Here is a 20,287-nt window from a genome sequence, read left to right as displayed (position 1 = left end):
TTGCTCGTAGGCCCCGTTCTCTCAGCCTCGTGAGCACCTGCTCCAAGTTGGCAAGGTGCTCGTTGTCGTTTTCGCCTGTTACAAGGATGTCGTCTAGGTAGCATTGAGTCCCCGGAATCCCTTGCAGGACTTGCTCCATAGCTCTTTGCCAGATAGCCGGAGCTGATGCCACTCCGAAAACCAGTCGATTGTACTGGTACAGGCCTTTGTGTGTGTTTATCGTGAGATTCTTTTTAGAGGCCTCCTGAACCTCCATCTGCAGATATGCCTGTGCTAAGTCAATTTTGGTGAAACGTTTCCCTCCGGATAGTGAGGCGAAAATATCTTCTATCCTCGGAAGAGGATACTGTACCGTGTGAAGAACTGGGTTTACAGTCACCTTGAAGTCCCCACAGATGCGAACTTTTCTCTGTTGTTCAGATTTATCATTATTCAACGTTTTCTTCATGACCGGGATGGTGGGTGTTGCCCACTCGCTCCAATCTACCTTGGATAACACGCCTGCTTTTTCCAAATTCTCCAGCTCTGCCTCGACGGCTGGACGAATTGCGTATGGTACTGGCCTTGCCTTAAAAAACTTGGGAATTGCCGCATCTTCCACTTTTATTGAGGCGGTGGCGCCTTTCAGGGTTCCTAGTTCCTGTTGAAACACTTCTTTGGCGTTAGCCAAGATTTCTTTTAATCGTCCAGGTATGACGTCATCATCGTTTTTTTTCTTACTGGTCACCGTCAGTGCCCGAATGGAGTGCCAGTCTAAACGTATCTTTCTGATCCATTCACATCCCAACAATGGTGGACCACCATCTTGCAGAACGTATAAATACAACTTCTGTATTTCCTTGCCGTTGTATACAACAGGCACCCTTATTTTCCCTCTGGGGTATACTTTCTGCCCCGTATATGTCTTCAAGATAATGGATGCGTCTTTCAAAGGTATATGCGGAAATAGCCGCTCGTGATCCCGTCGACTCATGACGGTCAGAGCTGATCCTGTATCTAGCTCCATTTTGACTGGGGACCCCGCTATCGTGAGGGTAACCCAAATGGTCTGGTAATCTTCTTTGGCAATTACATTATGTAATTTGAGACAGCTTAGTCTCTTGTTTCCGGAGTCGCTATCGCTCTTCTGGTCTTTGGAGCTACTGTCGGTCATCATTTGTACCTTTCTGTACTTTTCCTTATTGACCTTTTTACTGTCAGCGGATTTCTTTCCAGATCTGCATACACGTGCAATGTGTCCCATCTTTCCGCATTGCCTGCATGCTTTGTCCTTGAACCAGCAGTCCTTCTGGTCATGGGCGGATCTGCCGCAGCGATAACATCTCTCGAAACCCCGCGTCATTTCATGGGTGCCGAAGTCCTGTGGCTTTTGCTGTATCTCTGCAGCTCCTCTTGCTGCTGCTTCATATGATACAGCCACACTGAAAGCCTTGTCCAGTGTCAAATCTTTCTCAGAAAGTAGTCTTTTCTGTGTTCCTCGCTTAGGAGACTGCAGACGAATTTGTCTCGCAGAGAATCTGCCAGTCCTGCCCCGAATTGGCAGTGCTTTGACAGCTTTCGTAATTCGGTGAGGTAATCAGCGTTACTTTCATTCTTGTGCTGATTCCTCCTGAAGAATTTGAATCATTCCGCTATCAGCAGCGGTGTTGGGTTTAAGTGCTCCTGTAGGATATCAACAATCTCCTTAAAATTCTTGTCCATCGGTTTGGCTGGAGTGATCAAGTTTCGTAACAGCCCGTATGTCCTTGCGCCCATCAGATTTAGAAGTACCGATGCCTTTTTATCATCCGCTACTTCATTCACCTTGCAATATACCTCCACTCTTTCCACATATGTGGTCCAATCTTCTATATCACTATCGAAAGCAGTAATATTGCCAGTCTTCGGCATCTTGAAAATCTAAAATGGCGCTTCCTGCCGCTGCTGCTGACGCTGTTCTCCGCGGTTCCCGTTGCGACCTGCAGCTTTTCGCGGTATTTCTATTTTTTTTTTATATATCGCTTCAATAGTTTCTCCGTTACTTGGAGAATCGTTCCCGTCGTGGAGCGGACCCTCTGGGACTTTCCCCTCCCTCTGCTCGGTCCAAACGCCGACCTGCTTTGCAGCACCAGCCGCGCCCTGAGTGCTCCACCCTCTCTCTCTCTCTGTTTCTGCTTCTCGACTCGCTGCCCGGCCCCGTTGCAGAGCCATCCGATCGAGCTCTAGCCCGCCGCAGCCCAGGAAGGATCAGTGCACTACCTGCCACCAGCCCGTTTAGCTGGTGAAACCACAGTTTTTTTTTTTTTTTCCTTGCTTCTGGCTTCAACCTTCGTCTGAGGAATCGATCTCCTTGAGGTGCTGCCGAATTGCAGGTAAGTTCATTTCTAACTCGTCGCCACTGTTAGATCCGTGTGTTAATGGAGACACGGAATGCAGGAGTTGATTTAACAAGTGTTTACTGAACAAAGTCTGGAGGTGAACTAACTACACAAGACGCTATACAGGCTTATATACCCGAGTGGTCACTACTGGTACTACAGTATACAGGGGCTTCAAGAACATAGTTCCTCTTAAAAGGTACATACACTACAGTATCTGTCAACAAACCCTGTTGCTTTTCTAAACAGTCCAAGCATCTCTGTAGCGTCTCTGTAGCTTAGCAACAGCTTCAGCAGACCTGGCAGAGCTTGACTGTTGAGGAAAAAAGCAATGAGAAGGAAAAAAAACCTAACGAAAACGGCTCCTGATTTTTGCCGGTGGCTCGAGCATTCCGGACAGTTAGCCTCCGGATAACACAAAGTTTCCTGTACTTTGCATTGGTGTTTACCAAGGAAAAGGACTTTGCCAGAGCTATGGTAAATGAGGAGGTTGCTGAGATACAGGATGAAATAAAAATAGATGAAAAGGAGGTACTAGAAAGGCTTAAAGTGGATAAGTAACCCGGTCCAGGTGGGATGCATCCTAGGTTGCTGAGGGAAGTAAGGGTAGAAATTGCGAAGGTTCTGGCCACAATCTTCCAATCCTCCTTCAAGACAAGGGTGGTGCTGAAGGACTGGAGGATTGCAAATGTTACACCCTTGTTCAATAAAAGGGGAGAAGGAGAAACCTGGCAATTACAGGCCAGTCAGTTTAACGTCGGTGGTGGGGAAGCTTTTAGAAACAATGGGCCGTATTTCCCGATCGGAGGCTTCCCGCGTGCGGAGGCCTCCGAACTGGAAAAAATCTACGCACTTACCCGAGGGCTCCCGAGGTGTGTATAGTTCCGATGCTGGGCCTCTCCAACTCCAAAGGGCCTACGTATCCCAGGAGCGCATGCGGTTCGCAAGCGTCCCTGGGATCATGTGGGCCATGGGGAGCCAATCAAGGAAGGGAATCTCCCTTCATACACTTGACAGATAGACCTGTCAAATATATGAATGGAGATCACCCCAAAAACATAGTAAAACTTTAAATACATTTTCTTAAAAACATCACCTTTTTAAAATTAGTTGAAATTACAATAAATTAAACACTTCAAACAAAAATTTAATTTTTTGAAAAAAATAATTAAAGTTTTTTTACGGGGCTAAAAATAAACTTACCTTTTTTAAAGTATTTTTAAATAATAAATCATTACTTTTTTTTAAAACTTTTTTCAACTCTTGTCCTGGTAAAAGCCGGCCTTACGCCTGCTTTCACCAGGCGTAGGAATTCTAAGGGTTTTCTGCAGGCAGAGGTTCTCCAGAAAGCGGAACTATCCACCCGCAGAGGCCCTTCTCCAGGGCAGGCGGAGGATCTGTCAAGAATATTCTTGACAGATCGGAAATGCCGGTTTTCAGTGCCTTCCTCATTTCACACACCCAAGAAATGCAGCCTGCCCAGCCAGTGAGTCAACAAGAAGTGGCAGCCTGCCCAGCTAATGGGACTGCGGGCGGATGATTCCATCTCGGATAACCTGGTCACAAAGGGGCTGTCTGGGATGCACCCTTCTGTCTGATGCCTCCTCTTCAGGTTCCTCCTCTTCTGCGTCTTCCTCTTCCCTCTGCAAGCAGATGCTGTAAATGTGAAATGACAGCATAAAATGCTGCAAATACTCAGTTCATCAGCATGTTGACCTGAGACGTGAACTCTGTTTTTCTCTCCACGGATGCTGCCTGACCTGCTGAGTATTCGCAGCATATTCTGTCTTCTCAGAGGCCTTCAATTACCATCCGAGCCTTTGCAAGCATCCAGCAGCACTCCCAGCACACTTAAAAAGCTTTTCACATCTAATGCAGCAAGCCATGACTTCAATAAAATCAAAAAAACAGTCCAAACCCTTAAATTCAAACTTACTTGAATGATGTGTGTGTCCCTTTAAGAGCTGCAGACATCGACACTATCAGCCTGCTTGCACGCCAGGTTAACCTGGCATGCTTAGGACCCAGCACTGAATTCAGTACTCGGATCGAAGTTCGCGTTGGTGACGTTAAGTCGGCATTGCACGCCAATTGACGTCGTCACGCCGGCATTTTTTTTCCAGGGCACTGCCAGTTACCGGCAGCGCAAAGGGGGAGAGCAATATCGTGGCCGCTGCGGGATACACCACTAGCTGGTGAAAGAGCAGTGGTCACCATTTTATCGCCATTTCATGGTGCTACGGAGTGTCGGTAAGGAGATGAATTTCTAGCCCTTGGTTTTACAGAAGAGAAGCAATAACAACCTTCTTTATTTCTATTCTTAGGGGCTTGATTTTTTTTTTTTTTTATCATTTATACAGAATTACATTGAAGGAGAACCAGAATCTATAGATTTACTTTGGAAGCTGAACAAATTGACCGGCAGATTAATTTTTAAATTTTCATTTAGCTTCTCCACTTCATACAACTATTAAAAAAATGTAAAAGTCAGAATTTTGAGCTTGCTCGGGCTGTATTTAATCCATTGGTTTTATTTTCATTGAGTTGTTGAGCATTTCATTTGAGCTGCAAGGTCTATTAAAATGGCAATTATTTTTTAAATCTTTTAAGTTTATATAGAACGGCTATTAAATGATGTTCTCTTGGGCTAGTTTTAGTTTAAACTCTAAAAGAGATAATAAACGTACATACATTGGTAAAACTGACTGGTGCTTTATGGAACAACACAATCTCATTGCTTGAGCTTCACATATTTTGCTGAAACATCTTTCATTGGCTCAGAAATCGTTATTTGGGCCCCGATATATACCGAGGAGCTATCTTGGAGCCGGGGGGTGGGGTGGGTGTTGAGTCTGTGTTTCCAAATGTAGTTATGCTGAATAACTGGACACAGACTACAGAAATAATTAAACAGGTCTTTAGTAATTGAGGGTCAGGGCTGAACTGGAATACACTTTGCTCCACAGGGTTTATATACCGGTGTGGTCACCACCGGTACTACAACGTACAGGAGCCATCAAAAAGTAGTCCATCACCTTAAGGTATCCTCTTAAAGTGGTACAGGTTACATACACTACAATTCCTCCCCTTTTAGCTTAACAGTGTACACCCCAATTTAAACATTACATGGATAACATATATACAACTTTCACACAAAACTGTTCAAAGATTCAGTCTCTGAGGAGGCCTCCTGATCCGGGCCGGATAACGCCTTTCAGGGGTCTCTGGTTCTCGTTGCTGGGGTGACTCATCCATTTGATCTCCTATGGATTGAACATCATCATGTACGTTCGAGTCTGAGGTAGATGCTACAGGCTCAATAACTTCTTCAACTGGTGTCTGCCGTAGACATGGGGTCGACCCTTGTTCTCGATTCCACAAGTTGGTCAGCATGACGTCGTATTAGGTTCTCTCCAACATCTACCGTGTACATCAAGGGTCCTTGTCGGGCACGAATTGTTCCGGATTGCCATTTATCATTCCTATAGTCCCTGGCCAACACTGGTTGTCCTATTTCGAAACTCCAAGTGGCCTTGTTATTTACGTGCTGGAATTGCTTGTTTTCGACTTCCCTACGCACATTGGGTTTTAACAAATCCAACCGGGACCGCAACCTCCTGTTATAGAACATTATGGCAGGGCTTTGATTTGTCACTGCATGCGTGGCGTTTCGATATGTCATCAGGAAATTGTCCACCTTGTGTTGTAGTGGAATATGGTCTTCGCTCATGGCCTTTATCGCCTTTTTGAACGTTTGTACAAATCTCTCGGCCAACCCATTTGTAGCCGGATGATATGGGGCAGATGTATAGTGTTTCACCCCATTCTTTTTCATGAATTTCTGGAATTCTTCTGACACGAACTGTGGTCCGTTGTCTGAACATATTTGTTCCGGCAACCCATTCCTTACAAATATGGTTCTTAGAACTGCGATCGTCTTTTCAGAGGTAGTGGTCGACATCTTAATCACTTCTGGCCATTTAGAATGTGCGTCTACCGCTATCAAAAACATGGAATCCATGAATGGACCTGCAAAGTCGATATGCACACGTTGCCATGGGGTTGAAGGCCATTCCCACGGATGCAGCGGTGCAATTGGAGGTGCGTTTTGAACTTTTTGGCACCCTGAGCAGCTTTTAGTCAGATCCTCTAGGTAAGATCAGACTCGTCGCCACTGTTGAGTCTGTGTTTCCAAATGTAGTTATGCTGAATAACTGGACACAGACTACAGAAATAATTAAACAGGTCTTTAGTAATTGAGGGTCAGGGCTGAACTGGAATACACTTTGCTCCACAGGGTTTATATACCGGTGTGGTCACCACCGGTACTACAATGTACAGGAGCCATCAAAAAGTAGTCCATCACCTTAAGGTATCCTCTTAAGGTGGTACAGGTTACATACACTACAGTGGGGGATAGGAGTTATGGTCGGGAAATGCGGAAATGTGGGTTTCCCGAAGGCCCTGTTTTATCTCCAGGACGTGTTTGATTTTTTTTGCCAGCATTCCCGCTCAACAGCCAGCCTAATTGAAATGCTGGCTGCCTGCATGTCCAGTGGGAAAGGCTGCAGGTAGGTTTAGTGGTGGTGCAGGGGAGAGATCGCGGATGGCGGGGCGGGTGGTGAGCAGAGACGTCGTGGAGTTGCGAGGAGCGGAGACATTGTGGAGTTGGGGTAGCAGAGACATCATGGGGGCATTTAAACCCCACGCCGCTGCTGATAGCGGAACGATTTAAATTCTACAAAAGAATTCAACTTAAAGAAGAAAGCAACGCTGAATTCTTAATCGAACTGCGCAAGTTATCAAAGTACTGTCAGTTCGGTACAGGACTAGCAGACGCACGGAGAGATAAGTTTGTGTGTGGGCTCCTAAGGGAAGGAACCCAGAAGCGACTGCTAGAGGAAAAGGATCTTACGCTGGACAAAGCTTTCAGCATTGCAGCATCGCACGAGGCAGCAGCACGAGGCGCTGCAGAGATACAGCAAAGGCCATTGGAATTCAGAACCAATGAAATGGCATTGGGCGCAGTAAGTGCTATCGTTGCTGGTTCAAAGATAAAGAATGCAGGCAATGTGGCAAACTTGGTCACATAGCGAGAGTATGCCGGTCAGGAAAGAAGACCAGCAGCAAAAAGTCGCCGCAGGAGAAGTACAAAAAAGTACACAAGGTGACAGAGAACAGTTCGGATGAACAGAAGATGGATTCAGACTCCAGCAGTAAGGAACTGGGTTGTCTAAAAATACATAATGTGGGTAACACAGCAGACCACCAAACTATCTGGGTCATGCTTCGGATAGCAGGAGTCCAAGTGAAGATGGAATTGGACACTGGATCGAGTTTAATAGGGTTAGTGCTTTCTTATCTTATCCTCCGGTACCTCATTCGTTGTACAGTAAACTTCGACGCGTTCCACATAAGTGGCCCAATCTTCCACATCGCTATCAAAAGCAGTGATGTTACCCGTTTTTGGCATCAACCCTCACTTCCCCACACTTCACATCTGACACCCTGCATACTAGCTACTCTACTATGACAAGCATATTGTCCATGACTCACAAACACATTGCATTCCTTCTTGCAAAAATAGGTCGCCCACAACTCCAGACATGAGGATTCCAGTGAAGAAGGCTGAGCCAGCCTGCACACCCTCTCCCCTTTGAAGAAAATGTGCTAGCCATCACCGGCAGTAGCAAAGTCATGGTTGTAGCGACTGGCAATGTTGGAGGTGACATTGCACACGGTTTCTGCACGTTATGCTCTTTTTCCCTTCTCACCCTACACACTCTGCGTGACAAATTGCAGATGCTTTCTCTGCTCTCCCCTTGCCCATCTCTTTCATTTCATGTGCTGAAAATTTGGAGATACCCACCATTTCAGGAAGAGGAGACCAGCCTTCTGATGCAGTGTCACTCGATCTGACAATCGCAAACACCAGTTCAGATAATGGCACCATGTGTACTTTAGAGGCTAGGCTAGAGGATGGGTCTTCTCGGGCACAAGTATGCAGGAGCTAGGGCAGGGGGCTGAAAGTTCGCTGGAGGGCAAGATCGTATACTAGCACTGCTGCAGAGAACTCAGATGCTGACTACTGAAGAAGGCAGATGGGCTTATACCAGGAAATGCTAGGTGCACTGGGAAGCCTGCCAAAGAGCTTGCACACAATGCCGCAGAGCATGGAGTAGTCCAGCTCCAACTTGTGTTACAGCTTTGTGCTTTTAAATTTAACACCCCGATGTATAAAACACAGAATCTAATTTGCCTTTTTATGGTCTTTCTAATCACTTAATGATTTGCGCATCTGCATCCCTGGATCTCTGTTCCTCCACTTCAAAGAATCTTACCATTTAGGATATATTTCCTTTCACTGTCCTAGTTCCCAAATTATACTGGGGAGAAATTGGCTAACCACTGAAAACGGGTGCGGCGATTGCGATTTGCGATGAACCCGCGCCCGTTCATTGTCTTGCAGGCAGCATGGTAAATTTGTGCTGCCTGCTGTTTTACATGATTGCTGTATGCAGCCAGTGCTGTTCATTGGCTGTACACATCAGCAGAGGGCTCAATATCATGAGTGGCTAGCGTTACTTAAAGGCAGCCTGCACCTCTTAAAGGGGAGGTATATTGTGGCTGCAAGAAGTGGTGGGAGTCATTTGAAAACTGAATCTGTGCTCTGATACTTTGAGCAATGGCTGAACATGCGAGAGCGCGTGCACAAAGGTTTTCAGACACTGCACTGGAGGTCTTGGTGCAAGACGTGGCAAGAAGGAGAGACGTCCTGTATCCACAGGTGGGCAGGAGGCAGTGGGAACAAGTAGAGGCGGCGGTCAATGCCAGGAGTATTGTCCAAGAATATGGATTCAGTGCAGGAAGAAGTATAACGATCTCACACGAGTTGTCAAGATCAATGAGTTCATCTTCAAATGGCATGTTCTACCAACTGCACCACTAGTTGCAGCACCTCATGCACTGCTCAATTTACTACACCCCCATCACACACCTACCAACAATATCTATCAATCAGTACTCAACACAGCAATCACTATGCTTTACCTCACCCACACACACTTAGCACTGTTGCAAGCCTCGCACCCACAGTTAGCAGCTAGTACACACTGGCAGCAATTCAACCATGACAGCCACATCACCCAAACATATTGCAGGACACTCACTGAACACTTCCCTCACAGCAGGCAGCAGCAACAAACTGAAGGAGGACAAGCATGTCTGCTTGTTTTGAACTCTTAGAGGAGACAGTGCTGACCATTATGGGAAAGGGCATCACTGAGGCCGTGGCCAGTGGCGGCGCTGAAGCGACTGATGACGAGGGTATCAGCGTACCTAATCCTCCTTCTCTCATTCTGCTTCTCCCTTATCCCTCAATCTTTTCTGACTGAGAAGCTGCAGAGGGTGTAAGCATGCTCTTCTTACTTTCTCCTCTCCCCTCACCTCAACCCAACCCTTGTCCCCTTTTCATCATTTCAGATAAGCAAGAACTGGAATCTGCCCAGTCAGTGGAGGAAGAGGAAAAAGAAAATGAAGACGAACAGATAACGTCACTTGATCTTACAGTTGCAGGGACCAGCTCAGATACTGATAATGCACATATTTCAGAGGCTAGTATAGAAGAGGAATCTTCATGTGGTGTGACACCGAGCACAAGTGTGCAGCAGCCAGCTCGGGGAGAAAGGATAGCGCAGGTGCCAGCTCACTGGAGGGCGAGGTCGCACACTAGAGTATTCAGATGAGGATTTTGATGGGCTACGCTAGAGGAAGGCTGATGCTTGGTCCACTGGAAAGCCTGCCAGAAAGCCTGTGCTCAATATCAAGGAGCACGGAGGAGTCCAACTAATTTGGCATAGGGCTTTGCACAGAGCTTGGAGCCCATCCTTTCCAACATTGAATGGGTGGTCACCTCCATCAGCACACCTGTGGAAACCAGCATTATGCAGCATCTAATGGCCAATATCGCAGCTTCCATTGTAGCACAGGCAGCTTCCATCGCAGCACAAGCAGCTTCCATCAAAATCTGAGTGTTGCAGTGGAAGCTCAGACTGCTGTCCTCATGGGTCTGGATACCACTGTTCAAAGGGGCTCCCAGGGACCCAGAGCAGTCCATCAATCTGTTCTCCAAAAGATCAGTAGGATTGCTGAAGCACTGCCCCAGGAGAGTGGCAGTGGCTCCATGGAGCATGATAACTCACTCAGGATAACAGCATTCCTGCTCCCACCACTGTCTCTCCGCCAGTGCCCTTGCTGTTGAATTTAAATAAAGGAAACTACGATGGTATGAGGCGCGAGTTGGCTAGGATGGATTGGGGAATGTTACTTAAAGGGTTGACGGTGGATAGGCAGTGGCAAACATTTAAAGATCGCATGGATGAACTACAGAATTTGTTCATCCCTGTTTGGCATAAAAATAAAACAAAAAAGGTGACTCAACCATGGCTAACAAGGGAAATTAGGGATAGCATAAAATCCAAGGAGAGGACATATAAATTGGCCAGAAAAAGCAGCAAACCTGAGGATTGGAAGCAGTTTAAGATTCAGCAAAGGAGGACAAAGAGATTAATTAAGAGGGGGAAAATAGAGTATGAGAGTAAGCTTGCAGGGAACATAAAAACTGACTGTAAAAGCTTCGATAGATATGTGAAGAGAAAAAGATTGGTGAAGTCAAGCATAGGTCCCTTGCAGTCCAGAATCAGCAGAATTTATAATGGGGAACAAAGAAATGGCTGACCAATTAAATACATACTTTGGTTCTGTCTTCACAAAGGAGGACACAAATAACCTCCCAGAGATGCCGGGGAACATAGGGTCTAATGAGAGGGAGGAACTGAAAGAAATCAGTATTTGTAGGGAAATGGTGTTAGGGAAATTGACGGGATTGAAGGCCGATAAATCCCCAGGGCCTGATAATCTACATCCTAGGGTACTTAAGGAAGTGGCCCTAGAAATAGTAGATGCATTGCTGGTCATCTTCCAAAATTCTATAGACTTTGGAACAGTTCCCATGGATTGGAGGGTAGCTAATGTAACCCCACTATTTAAAAAAGGTGGTAGAGAGAAAATGGGGAATTATAGACCTGTAAGCCTGAAATCGATAGTGGGGAAAATGCTAGAGTCCATTATAAAAGATGTAATAGCAGAGCACTTGGAAAACAGTGACAGGATCGGACAAGTCAACATGGATTTACAAAAAGTAAATCATGCTTGACTAATCTACTGGAATTTTTTGAGGATGTAACTGGTAGAATAGATAAGGGAGAACCAGTGGATGTGGTGTATTTGGACTTTCAGAAGGTGGTCGATAAGGTCCCGCATAAGAAATTAGCGTGCAAAGTTAAACCACATGGGATTGGGGGTAAGGTACTGGCTTGGATAGAGATCTGGTTGGCAGACAGGAAGCAAAGAGTTGGAATAAACGGGTCTTTTTCCGAGTGGCAGGCAGTGATTAGTGGGGTAGCGCAGGGATCGGTGCTAGGGCCCCAGTTATCACAATATATATTAATGATCTAGATGAGGGAACTAGATGTAATATCCCCAAGTTTGCAGATGACACAAAGCTGGGTGGGCATGTGTACTGTGAGGAGGATGCAGAGAAACTCCAGTATGATTTGGACAGGTTGGGTAATTGGGCAGATGCATGACAGATGCAGTATAATGTAGATAAATGCGAGGTTATCCACTTTGGTGGCAAAAACAGGGAGGCAGATTATTATCTGAACTGCAATAAATTGGGAAAAGGGGAAGTGCAATGAGACCTGGGTGTCCTTGTGCACCAGTCGCTGAAGGTAAGCATGCAGGTGCAGCAGGCGGTTAAGAAGACAAATGGTATGTTGGCCTTCATAGCGAGAGGATTAGAGTACAGGAGCAAGGATGTCTTGCTGCAGTTGTACAGGGCCTTGATGAGACCACACCTTGAGTATTGTGTGCAGTTTTGGTCACCTTATCTGAGGAAGGATGTTCTTGCCATGGAGGGAATGCAGCGAAGATTCACCAGACTGATGCCTGGGATGGCAGGAATGATGTATGAAGTGAGATTGGGTCGATTGGGCTTGTATTCGCTAGAGTTTAGAAGAATGAGAGGGGATCTCATTGAAACATATAAAATTCTAACAGGACTAGACTAGATGCAGGAAGGATGTTCCCGATGGCCGGGGAGTCCAGAACCAGGGGTCACAGTCTAAGGATAAGGGGTAATCCATTTAGGACTGAGATGAGGAGGAATTTCTTCACCCAGAGAGTGGTGAACCTGTGGAAGTCTCTACCACAGAAGACAGTTGAGGCCAATTCATTAAATATATTCAAGAAGGAGTTAGATATATTTCTTAAGGCTAAAGGGATCAAGGGATATGGGGAGAAAGCAGGGACAGGGTACTGAATTTGGATGATCAGCCATGCTCTCATTAAATGGCGGAACAGGCTTGAGGAGCCAAATGGCCTACTCCTGCTCCTATCTTCTATGTATCTATGATTCTATTCTATTCTATGATTCTAGCCAGCCAGCCCAGACTGCTGCAGCCCAGGCCGCAATGCTGTAATCTGAAGCCGGGCCTTTTAGGCCCAGAGCTGCTTGAGCTTGCTCTCCAAGGACATGTTCAATCTCCTCAATTGGATGTCAGCAGCCTTCCACCACCCATGCTGCAGCCACTCGGGAGGCATCTCATACGAGTACAAGGACAGGCAAAGGCACACGAAGAGGCACGAAGGGAATGCTCAAAGGTGATTCGTTTATTTTTGTGTGCATTATGTCATGATTGAATTTATAAATTTGGATTGGAATGTGCATTTTCTGGTGGTTTTTATTTTTGTGACGTCAGAAAGAGGACAATGTGATGGTCAGTGATAGAGGAAAGGTAAGGAGCGTGGGACTGTTGGTGAATGGGGAGGTGTGGTTGAGGTTACTGGAATCGCTCATTAGAAAGGAACTGCCTCCGTTGTAGCCTCCCTTCCTTTTCCACCACTTCCTGCTGTACTTCCTCCTCCTCCACTTCCCCCTTCCTCCCCCTTCCTCATACTGCTGCTCCTCAGCTTCTTGCTATTCCCTTACAATGGTCAGATTGTGCAGCATGCAGCATACTACCACAAATCTTGATACACACTCAGCCGAGATATGCAGGGCTCCTCCAAAGTAGTCCAGGCAGCGGAAGCGTTGCTTGAGGAAACCAATGGTGTGCTCTATAATGTTTCTTGTGGCAGCTTAGCTCTCATTGTATGCCTGCTGTCCACGTGTGGGTTCTGGACCAGAGTCATGAGCCATGTCATCAGTGGATAATTCTTGTTGCATGTATAGAAAGCCTCAGTAACCTCCATTTTGCAGCAGTGTACTGCAAACAGGAGATGTTGCTTATATCTCCAGCAGAAAGAGCCAGCCTTTGACTTGTCGTGGTGGGTCAAATACAGCTGGCACAGTGGACTGCCGCAGAATGAAGGAATTGTGACTTCTGCCAGGATAATGGGCATTCACCTACATGATATGCTGCCTGTGGTCGCACACCAGACGCACACTGAGGGAGTGGAAGGAAGCCTGCAATCCGTGCAAACCCTCGTGCTCACTCTGCCTGCATGTCTCTGGCAAGAGGGAATGAGATGAAGCTATCTCTCTTTGTATAGAGAGCCTCAGTGACATCCCTTATGCAGCAATTTTGGGCCTATATGCTGATTACCTGAACTTGAACTTGCCTGAGGGTGCTAAATCAGACACCTGCAGGTTTATCACTCAAGCGCGGAGTAGAAGCAATTTTCGTGGAGCAGTAGATGTGGGCTCCACACACCCACTTCCACTGAAGATGCGGAGTGCGCTGGCTTACACACTGCGGCAGGTTTCAGGATCATAGAACCATAGAATCACAGAATAGTACAGCACAGAAGGAGGCCATTTAGCCCATCGAGTCTGCGAAGAGAAATCCAGTTAGTCCCACTCCCCCGCTCTTTCCCCATATCCCTGCAGCTTTTTCTCCTTCAACTATTTATCCAATTCCCTTTCAAAAGCTACTATTGAATCTGTATCCACCGCCCTATCAGGCAGCGCATTCAAAATCCTTACCACTCGTTGCGTAAAAAAGTTTTCCCTCATGTCGCCTCTGGTTCTTTTGCCAATCACCTTAAATCTGTGTCCTCTGGTTATCAACCCTTCAGCCATTGGAAACAGTTTCTTTTTATTTACTCTATCTAAACCCTTCATGATTTTAAACACCTCTATCAAGTCTCCTCTTAGGCTTCTCTGCTCCATGGAGAACAATCCCAGCTTCTCTAGTCTATCCACGTAACTTTATTCCCTCATCCCTGGAACCATTCTAGTAAATCTCTTCTGTACCCTCTCCAAAGCCTTCACGTCCTTCCTAAAGTGTTGTGCCCAGAACTGGACACAAGGCTCTAGCTGGGGCAGCAGTAGTGTTTTATATCGGTTAGTATAACTTCCTGGCTGTTGTACCCTATGCCTCTATTGATAAAGCCCAGAATCCCATAGGCTTTATTAACTGCTTTGTTAACCTGTCCTGCCACCTTCAAAGATTTGTGCACAAGCACCCCCCAGGTCTCCCTGTTCGTGCAACCCCTTTAAAATTGTACCATTTAGAGTGAATGGTCTCTCCTCATTCTTCCTACCAAAATGCATCATCTCACACTTCTCTGCACTGAATTTCATCCTCACTGCGTCCGCCCATTCCACCAGCCTGTCTATGTCCTCCTGAAGTCTATTACTATCTTCCTCATTGTTTACTACACTTCCAAGTTCCGTGTCATCTGCAAATGTCAAAATTGTGCCCTGTAACCCCAAGTCCAAGTCATTAATGTATATCAAAACCAGCAGTTGTCCTGGTACTGAACCCTGGGGAACGCCACTGTATACCTCCCTCCAGTCTGAAAAACAGCCATTCACCACAACTCTTTGTTTTCTAGCCCTTAGCTAATTTTGTGTCCATGCTGCCACTGCCCCTTTTATCCCAAGTGCTTCAATTTTGCTAACAAACCTCGTATGTGGCACTTTATCAAACGCCTTTTGAAAGTCCAAATACACAACATTAACTGCACTGCCCTCATCCACACTCTCTGTTACCTCATCAAAAAACTCAATCAAGTTAGTCAAACACGATTTGCCCTTAACAAACCCGTGCTGGCTCTCCTTTATTAGTCCATGCTTGTCCAAGTGGCTGTTAATTTTCTCCCGGATTATTGTTTCTAAAAGCTTCCCCACCACTATCGTTAAACCGACTGGCCTGTAATTCCCAGGTTTATCCTTCTCCCTCTTTTTTGAACAAGGGTGTAACATTTACAATCATCCAGTCCCCAGGCACCGCCCCTGTATCTAAGGAGGATTGGAAGATTGTGGCCAGCATCACCACAATTTCTACCCTTACTTCCCTCAGTAACCGAGGATGCTTCCCATCCGGACTGGGTGATTCATCCACTTTAAATTACCGCTAGCCTTTCCAGTACTGAGATGAGGAGGAACTACTTCACTCAGAGGGTGGTAGGTCCATGGAATATGCTGCCCCAAAAAACTGTAGAAGCTACATCATTACATAAATTTAAAACAGAAATAGACAGTTTCCTAGAAGTAAAGGGAATTAAGGGTTACGGGGAGCGGGCAGGAATTTGGACATGAGTCTAGGTTCGGATCGGTCATGGCCCTGTGGGTAGCGGAGCGGGCCCAGGGGCCGTGTAGCCTGATCCTGCTCCTATTTCGTGTGTCTAATTCTGTTAGATGCAGGAGATGGTTCTGTGATAGTGGATTGGCAGTTAGGATCAGATCAGCCATGATCTTATTGAATGGCGGAGCAGGCTCGAGGGGCCGATTGGCCTACTCCTGCTCCTATTTCTTATGTTCTTATTACTTCCTCTTTATCTATTTTTATCTCATCCAGTATCCCAGCAACCTCCTTGTTCACCATAGCTTTGGCAAAGTCCTCTTCCTTGGTAAACACCGATGCAAAGTACTCATTTAGTACCTCAGCCATGCCTTGTGCCTCCACCAGTAGTTCTCCATTTCGGTCCCTAATCAGCCCCACTGCTCCTCTGACAACCCTTTTACTGTTAATATGCCTACAGAAGACCTTTGGATTCCCCTTTATGTTAGCCGCATAGGATGGCTCAGGGACCGAGGGAGAGGACACAGAGGTTCTCGGAGGCAGCATTGGAAGTCCTGGTGGAGGAGGTCCAGAGGAGGAGGGATGTACCAACAGAATAGAAGGTGTCCACCTCGCCCTCCTGTCCCTCTCTCCTGCATCAGCTGATGCTGCTCTGCCTGGCCTCATGTCCTCCTCGCATTCCTTCTGCAGACCAAGGGAGACCCCTAGCAAGATGCCGATGACCAAGCACTCTCTTTCTCCTGGTGACTCTTATAAGATAGAGTAGCACAGCACTGACTATTTTTAGGTGAAGTCCTCAGAGAATTTCCAGAATAAATGTTGACAGAGGGCTGGATTTTCTCAATGGGGAGCTTTTGGAGGCGGGACTCCCACTTGTCAGGTTTTAGTCCCGCCTCCATCAACTTGTGGCCAACCCACACTATTTTCCCTTGATTGACCTTGTTAAGCCCACCCAGCAGGCTTAGCAGGCCAATTAAGGGACACCTGGTTACAGGTGACGTCAGCGAGTGACGTTTCATCTGTCAAGAGCTTTTGACAGATGAAATGTCAGCGTTTGACGGCTCTGTGAAGCTGTCAAACACTGACAATCTGTCTTTTAAGTTTAGCCCTTCCACTCAGGCTCAGTTAGAGATGTCTCCTGAGCAGAAAGCAGAAGGCTGCAGCTTTTGACAGTTCAGCGGCCATTCTGCTTTCTGTGCCGGTGAGCTGAGGGACTCCCGAGACCTGAAGGGATGAAGCCTGCAGAAAGAAGTAAAGGTAAGTAAAACTTATTAAAACACTTTACACTCATGTCACACACTTACCTCTCCACACTTGCACTCATCATTCACCTGCACATTGGACATCTCGGCCCCTCCGGCCTCCGCAGACTGATGGCCCGCCTCGCTGACCCTGGCGAGGTTCGGAGCCGTCGGGAAGCCCACACTTCAGGGCTGAAAATAGGGATTCTCAAAAAAACTGCCTGTTAATGACCTTCAACAGGCAGTTAATTGGCACAAATCCGCTTCTCGCCTCGAGGAGTCAGGACTAGGTGCGGATCGGGTACCCGCCTCCTGGGGAGATGGCACGGAGGCGGGTTGTGGGCGGGATCGGTCCCCACACCCAGATTCTGCCATTTTCCCAGCAGTCTCGCCTCCTTACCTGCCTCCCCAGGGTTAGCAAAATCACCCCCCATAGTGTCGGTGAAGTCTTGACAAAGTGTCCCAGAAAGTCTCCCAATATGGTTAAAAAGTCCTCTTCAAACCTCCAGCAGCAAATGAACAGTAAAAGGTGAAATACCTTTAAGTAGTGCTCTGCAATGACTAGTTTACTACCAATCTTCTGGTCGGTGTTAGGATAGGGCTTTAGGTCAAGCGCTAGCCACCAAAATGCTGTACAGCCTTGTTAATGAGCACGAGCTGGCAATTTAAGTGGCAATCAACTGCTTAACAATCCTCCGCGTGGCCATTCCTAGCGCAAGCTTCAACTCCTTTATCAAGATGCCATCTTGCACCAAACGCTGGCTAAACCAGCGTTTCAGCTTAAGATCCCACCTTAGCCACCTTGGAGACTCTTCGGTGCCTAAAGTATCCGGGGAAAATCGCCCCTGAGATGTTTTTAGAAAGTTTGGATAATTTGTGCTAGCTTGCTAAAAGAGTGTGATATTACATCAGCTTCCTGACTGAAATTTAAGAAAGAAGAAAAAAGAACTGCATTCATATGGCATCTTTCACATCCTCAGGAAGTCCCAAAGTGCTTCACGGCCAATGAGCTGCTTTTTTGAAGTGTAGTCACTGTTGTTTTGAAGGAAACTATCGCAGCCAGTTTGTGCACAAGGAGCATTTACAATGTATGTAAATTCAGCTAAAAAAGCTTTTTGATCACAGTTATACCACCATTCTTCATGAATAATAATAAAATAAAATACATTTTAATAACTGAATATTACAAAAATGACATGGGTTTGTGGTAACATCTAAATAGATATCAAATTTTCTGAATGTCTTTCAGTTTTATAAATCAACAAAGAGCTGATGGGTTTTTAAGTAATGCTTTATGTATATTAGCAGTGATTACCTCAAGAAGGCGATTTTTGGAAGCACAGTCCACTTCTTTGCTGTACAGTGACATCACTTTTTGCATCAGAAATATCGCCTTCAACACGTAGTTCTTCTTGACTTTCTTAATAATGTCTGCCTCTAATTGGACAAAAATGAAAAGGTACTACGCAACATCTAAAAACATTACAAACTAGTCACTAACCAGTTTTTCTACATTTCAGAAACATCCTGAATTGTATTTAATTTACCTTCCTCATATTCTATAGTAAAAAGGTAAACAAAGAAACAGTGGCTATCGTATTATAAAATTAGCATTCAGGTATCTACGTAGTAAAAAGAAGCAACAGTGGCATAGTGGTTAGCACTGTTGCCTCACAGCGCCAGGGGCCCGGGTTCGAATCCGGCCTCGGGTGACTGTCTGTGTGGAGTTTGCACATTCTCCCCGTGTTTGCGTGGGTTTTCTCCGGGTGCTCCGGTTTCCTCCCACAGTCCAAAGATGTGCGGGTTAGGTTGATTGGCTATGATAAATTGACCCTTAGTGTTAGGGGGATTTAATACGTGGGGTTATGGGGATAGGGTGGGATATGTGTTGGTGTAGGGGTTATGGGGATCGGGTGGGATATGTGTCGGTGCAGGCTCGATGGGCCGAAATGGCCTCTATCTGCACTGTGGGGTTTCTGTGATTTCTGTGAACTAATAAAAAGAATACTATCCGCTAATAATTTATCTGAATTCCCATCCATTTTTCTCCACATTTTCATTCATTACACTACGATACAAATTGTGTTTGTTGATTTCTACATACTATTCCATTTGGATTTACCTGTTGAAATGGTAAAGCCATAATTTTCACCAGCACCACTGCTTTCTTGACTGCTGTTTTCGGAATTCAGCGACTCTTCAGTGAATAAAAAATTAAAAAGAACAGTTGAGGGCATTAGTAACTTATTAGCAACTAACTTCCTGTGATTTATACCACACACATTGATTTATCAGCTCTGCTTTATGCCAGTGATTTAGGATTCTCACCCATCACTGTTCAGACTATTTTCAAATCTTGAAGTACATGCCTCAACCCAATTTCATTTACTATTCTGATTTCTTCTCTCTGTACTGCCTCCTCTTTTCCAGATATGTAAAAGTTTATGTTCTCTTCAACACTGTGAACATTGACATCCTAAAGGACAACTTGCCTTTATGTAGTGCTTTTAACACAGAAAATGCCCCAAACCGCTTCACAATTCAGGGTCAAACCGAAACAGGAGAAGTAGGGAAGCAAATAGAAGTGGCCAAAGTGTCTTTGAAGAAGTAGGGTTTAAGAAGGCTTTTGAAGGTACAGAAAGATGTAGCAAAGCAGAAGGGTTTAGGAAGCGAATTCCAGAGTGTGGGGGCAAGATGACTGCAATATCTGCCATCGATGCTACAGAGGAGCAAGGAGGGATACACAGTAGACAAGAGTTAGACGACCAGGGATGTAGGGCTGGAGAAGATTGCAGAAGTCGAGTGGAACAAAATCACGGAGGCATTTGTAAACAAGGATGAGGATTTAGATGGTATCTCCAACAATGCTAATCTGTGTTGGACCAAGATACTGGTATCAATAGTTAGAAGCACCAAAGCAGAACCAGAGCAGGCCCCCACAAAGAAAAAGTAACTGGTGAGTCAACCAGCCTCAGTAATTCTGGAATATAGGAACAGGAGTAGGCCATCAGCCCCTTGAGCGTGATCTGCCATTTAATTAGATCGTGGCTGATCTGTATCACAACTCCACCTACCAACGACAACAACAACAATAACTTGT

The 20,287-nt window shown here is 45.9% G+C and overlaps 1 protein-coding gene across 4 annotated transcripts in view; it reads right to left on the bottom strand.

The window, feature by feature from the left end:
* The window catches only part of cfap54 (cilia and flagella associated 54), an 859,633-nt gene that overhangs the window by 708,965 nt on the left and 130,381 nt on the right, over positions 1–20,287 (bottom strand). For all 4 annotated transcript variants that reach the window (XM_086009903.1, XM_086009902.1, XM_086009901.1 and 1 more), the window contains 2 exons: positions 19,310–19,384; positions 18,503–18,624 (listed from right to left, as the gene is read on the bottom strand). In XM_086009903.1, coding sequence (XP_085866029.1) covers positions 18,503–18,624; positions 19,310–19,384 — 197 coding nt within the window. The remainder of the gene's footprint in view (positions 1–18,502; positions 18,625–19,309; positions 19,385–20,287) is intronic.

Source organism: Somniosus microcephalus, chromosome 17 (genome assembly GCF_052327205.1).
Source record: "Somniosus microcephalus isolate GS21.2 chromosome 17, FLI_Smic_1.0, whole genome shotgun sequence".
In the NCBI taxonomy this organism is placed as follows: Eukaryota; Metazoa; Chordata; class Chondrichthyes; order Squaliformes; family Somniosidae; genus Somniosus; species Somniosus microcephalus.
The sequence above is the reverse complement of the archived record's forward strand: the minus strand, read 5'-3'. Positions and strand labels throughout refer to the sequence as shown.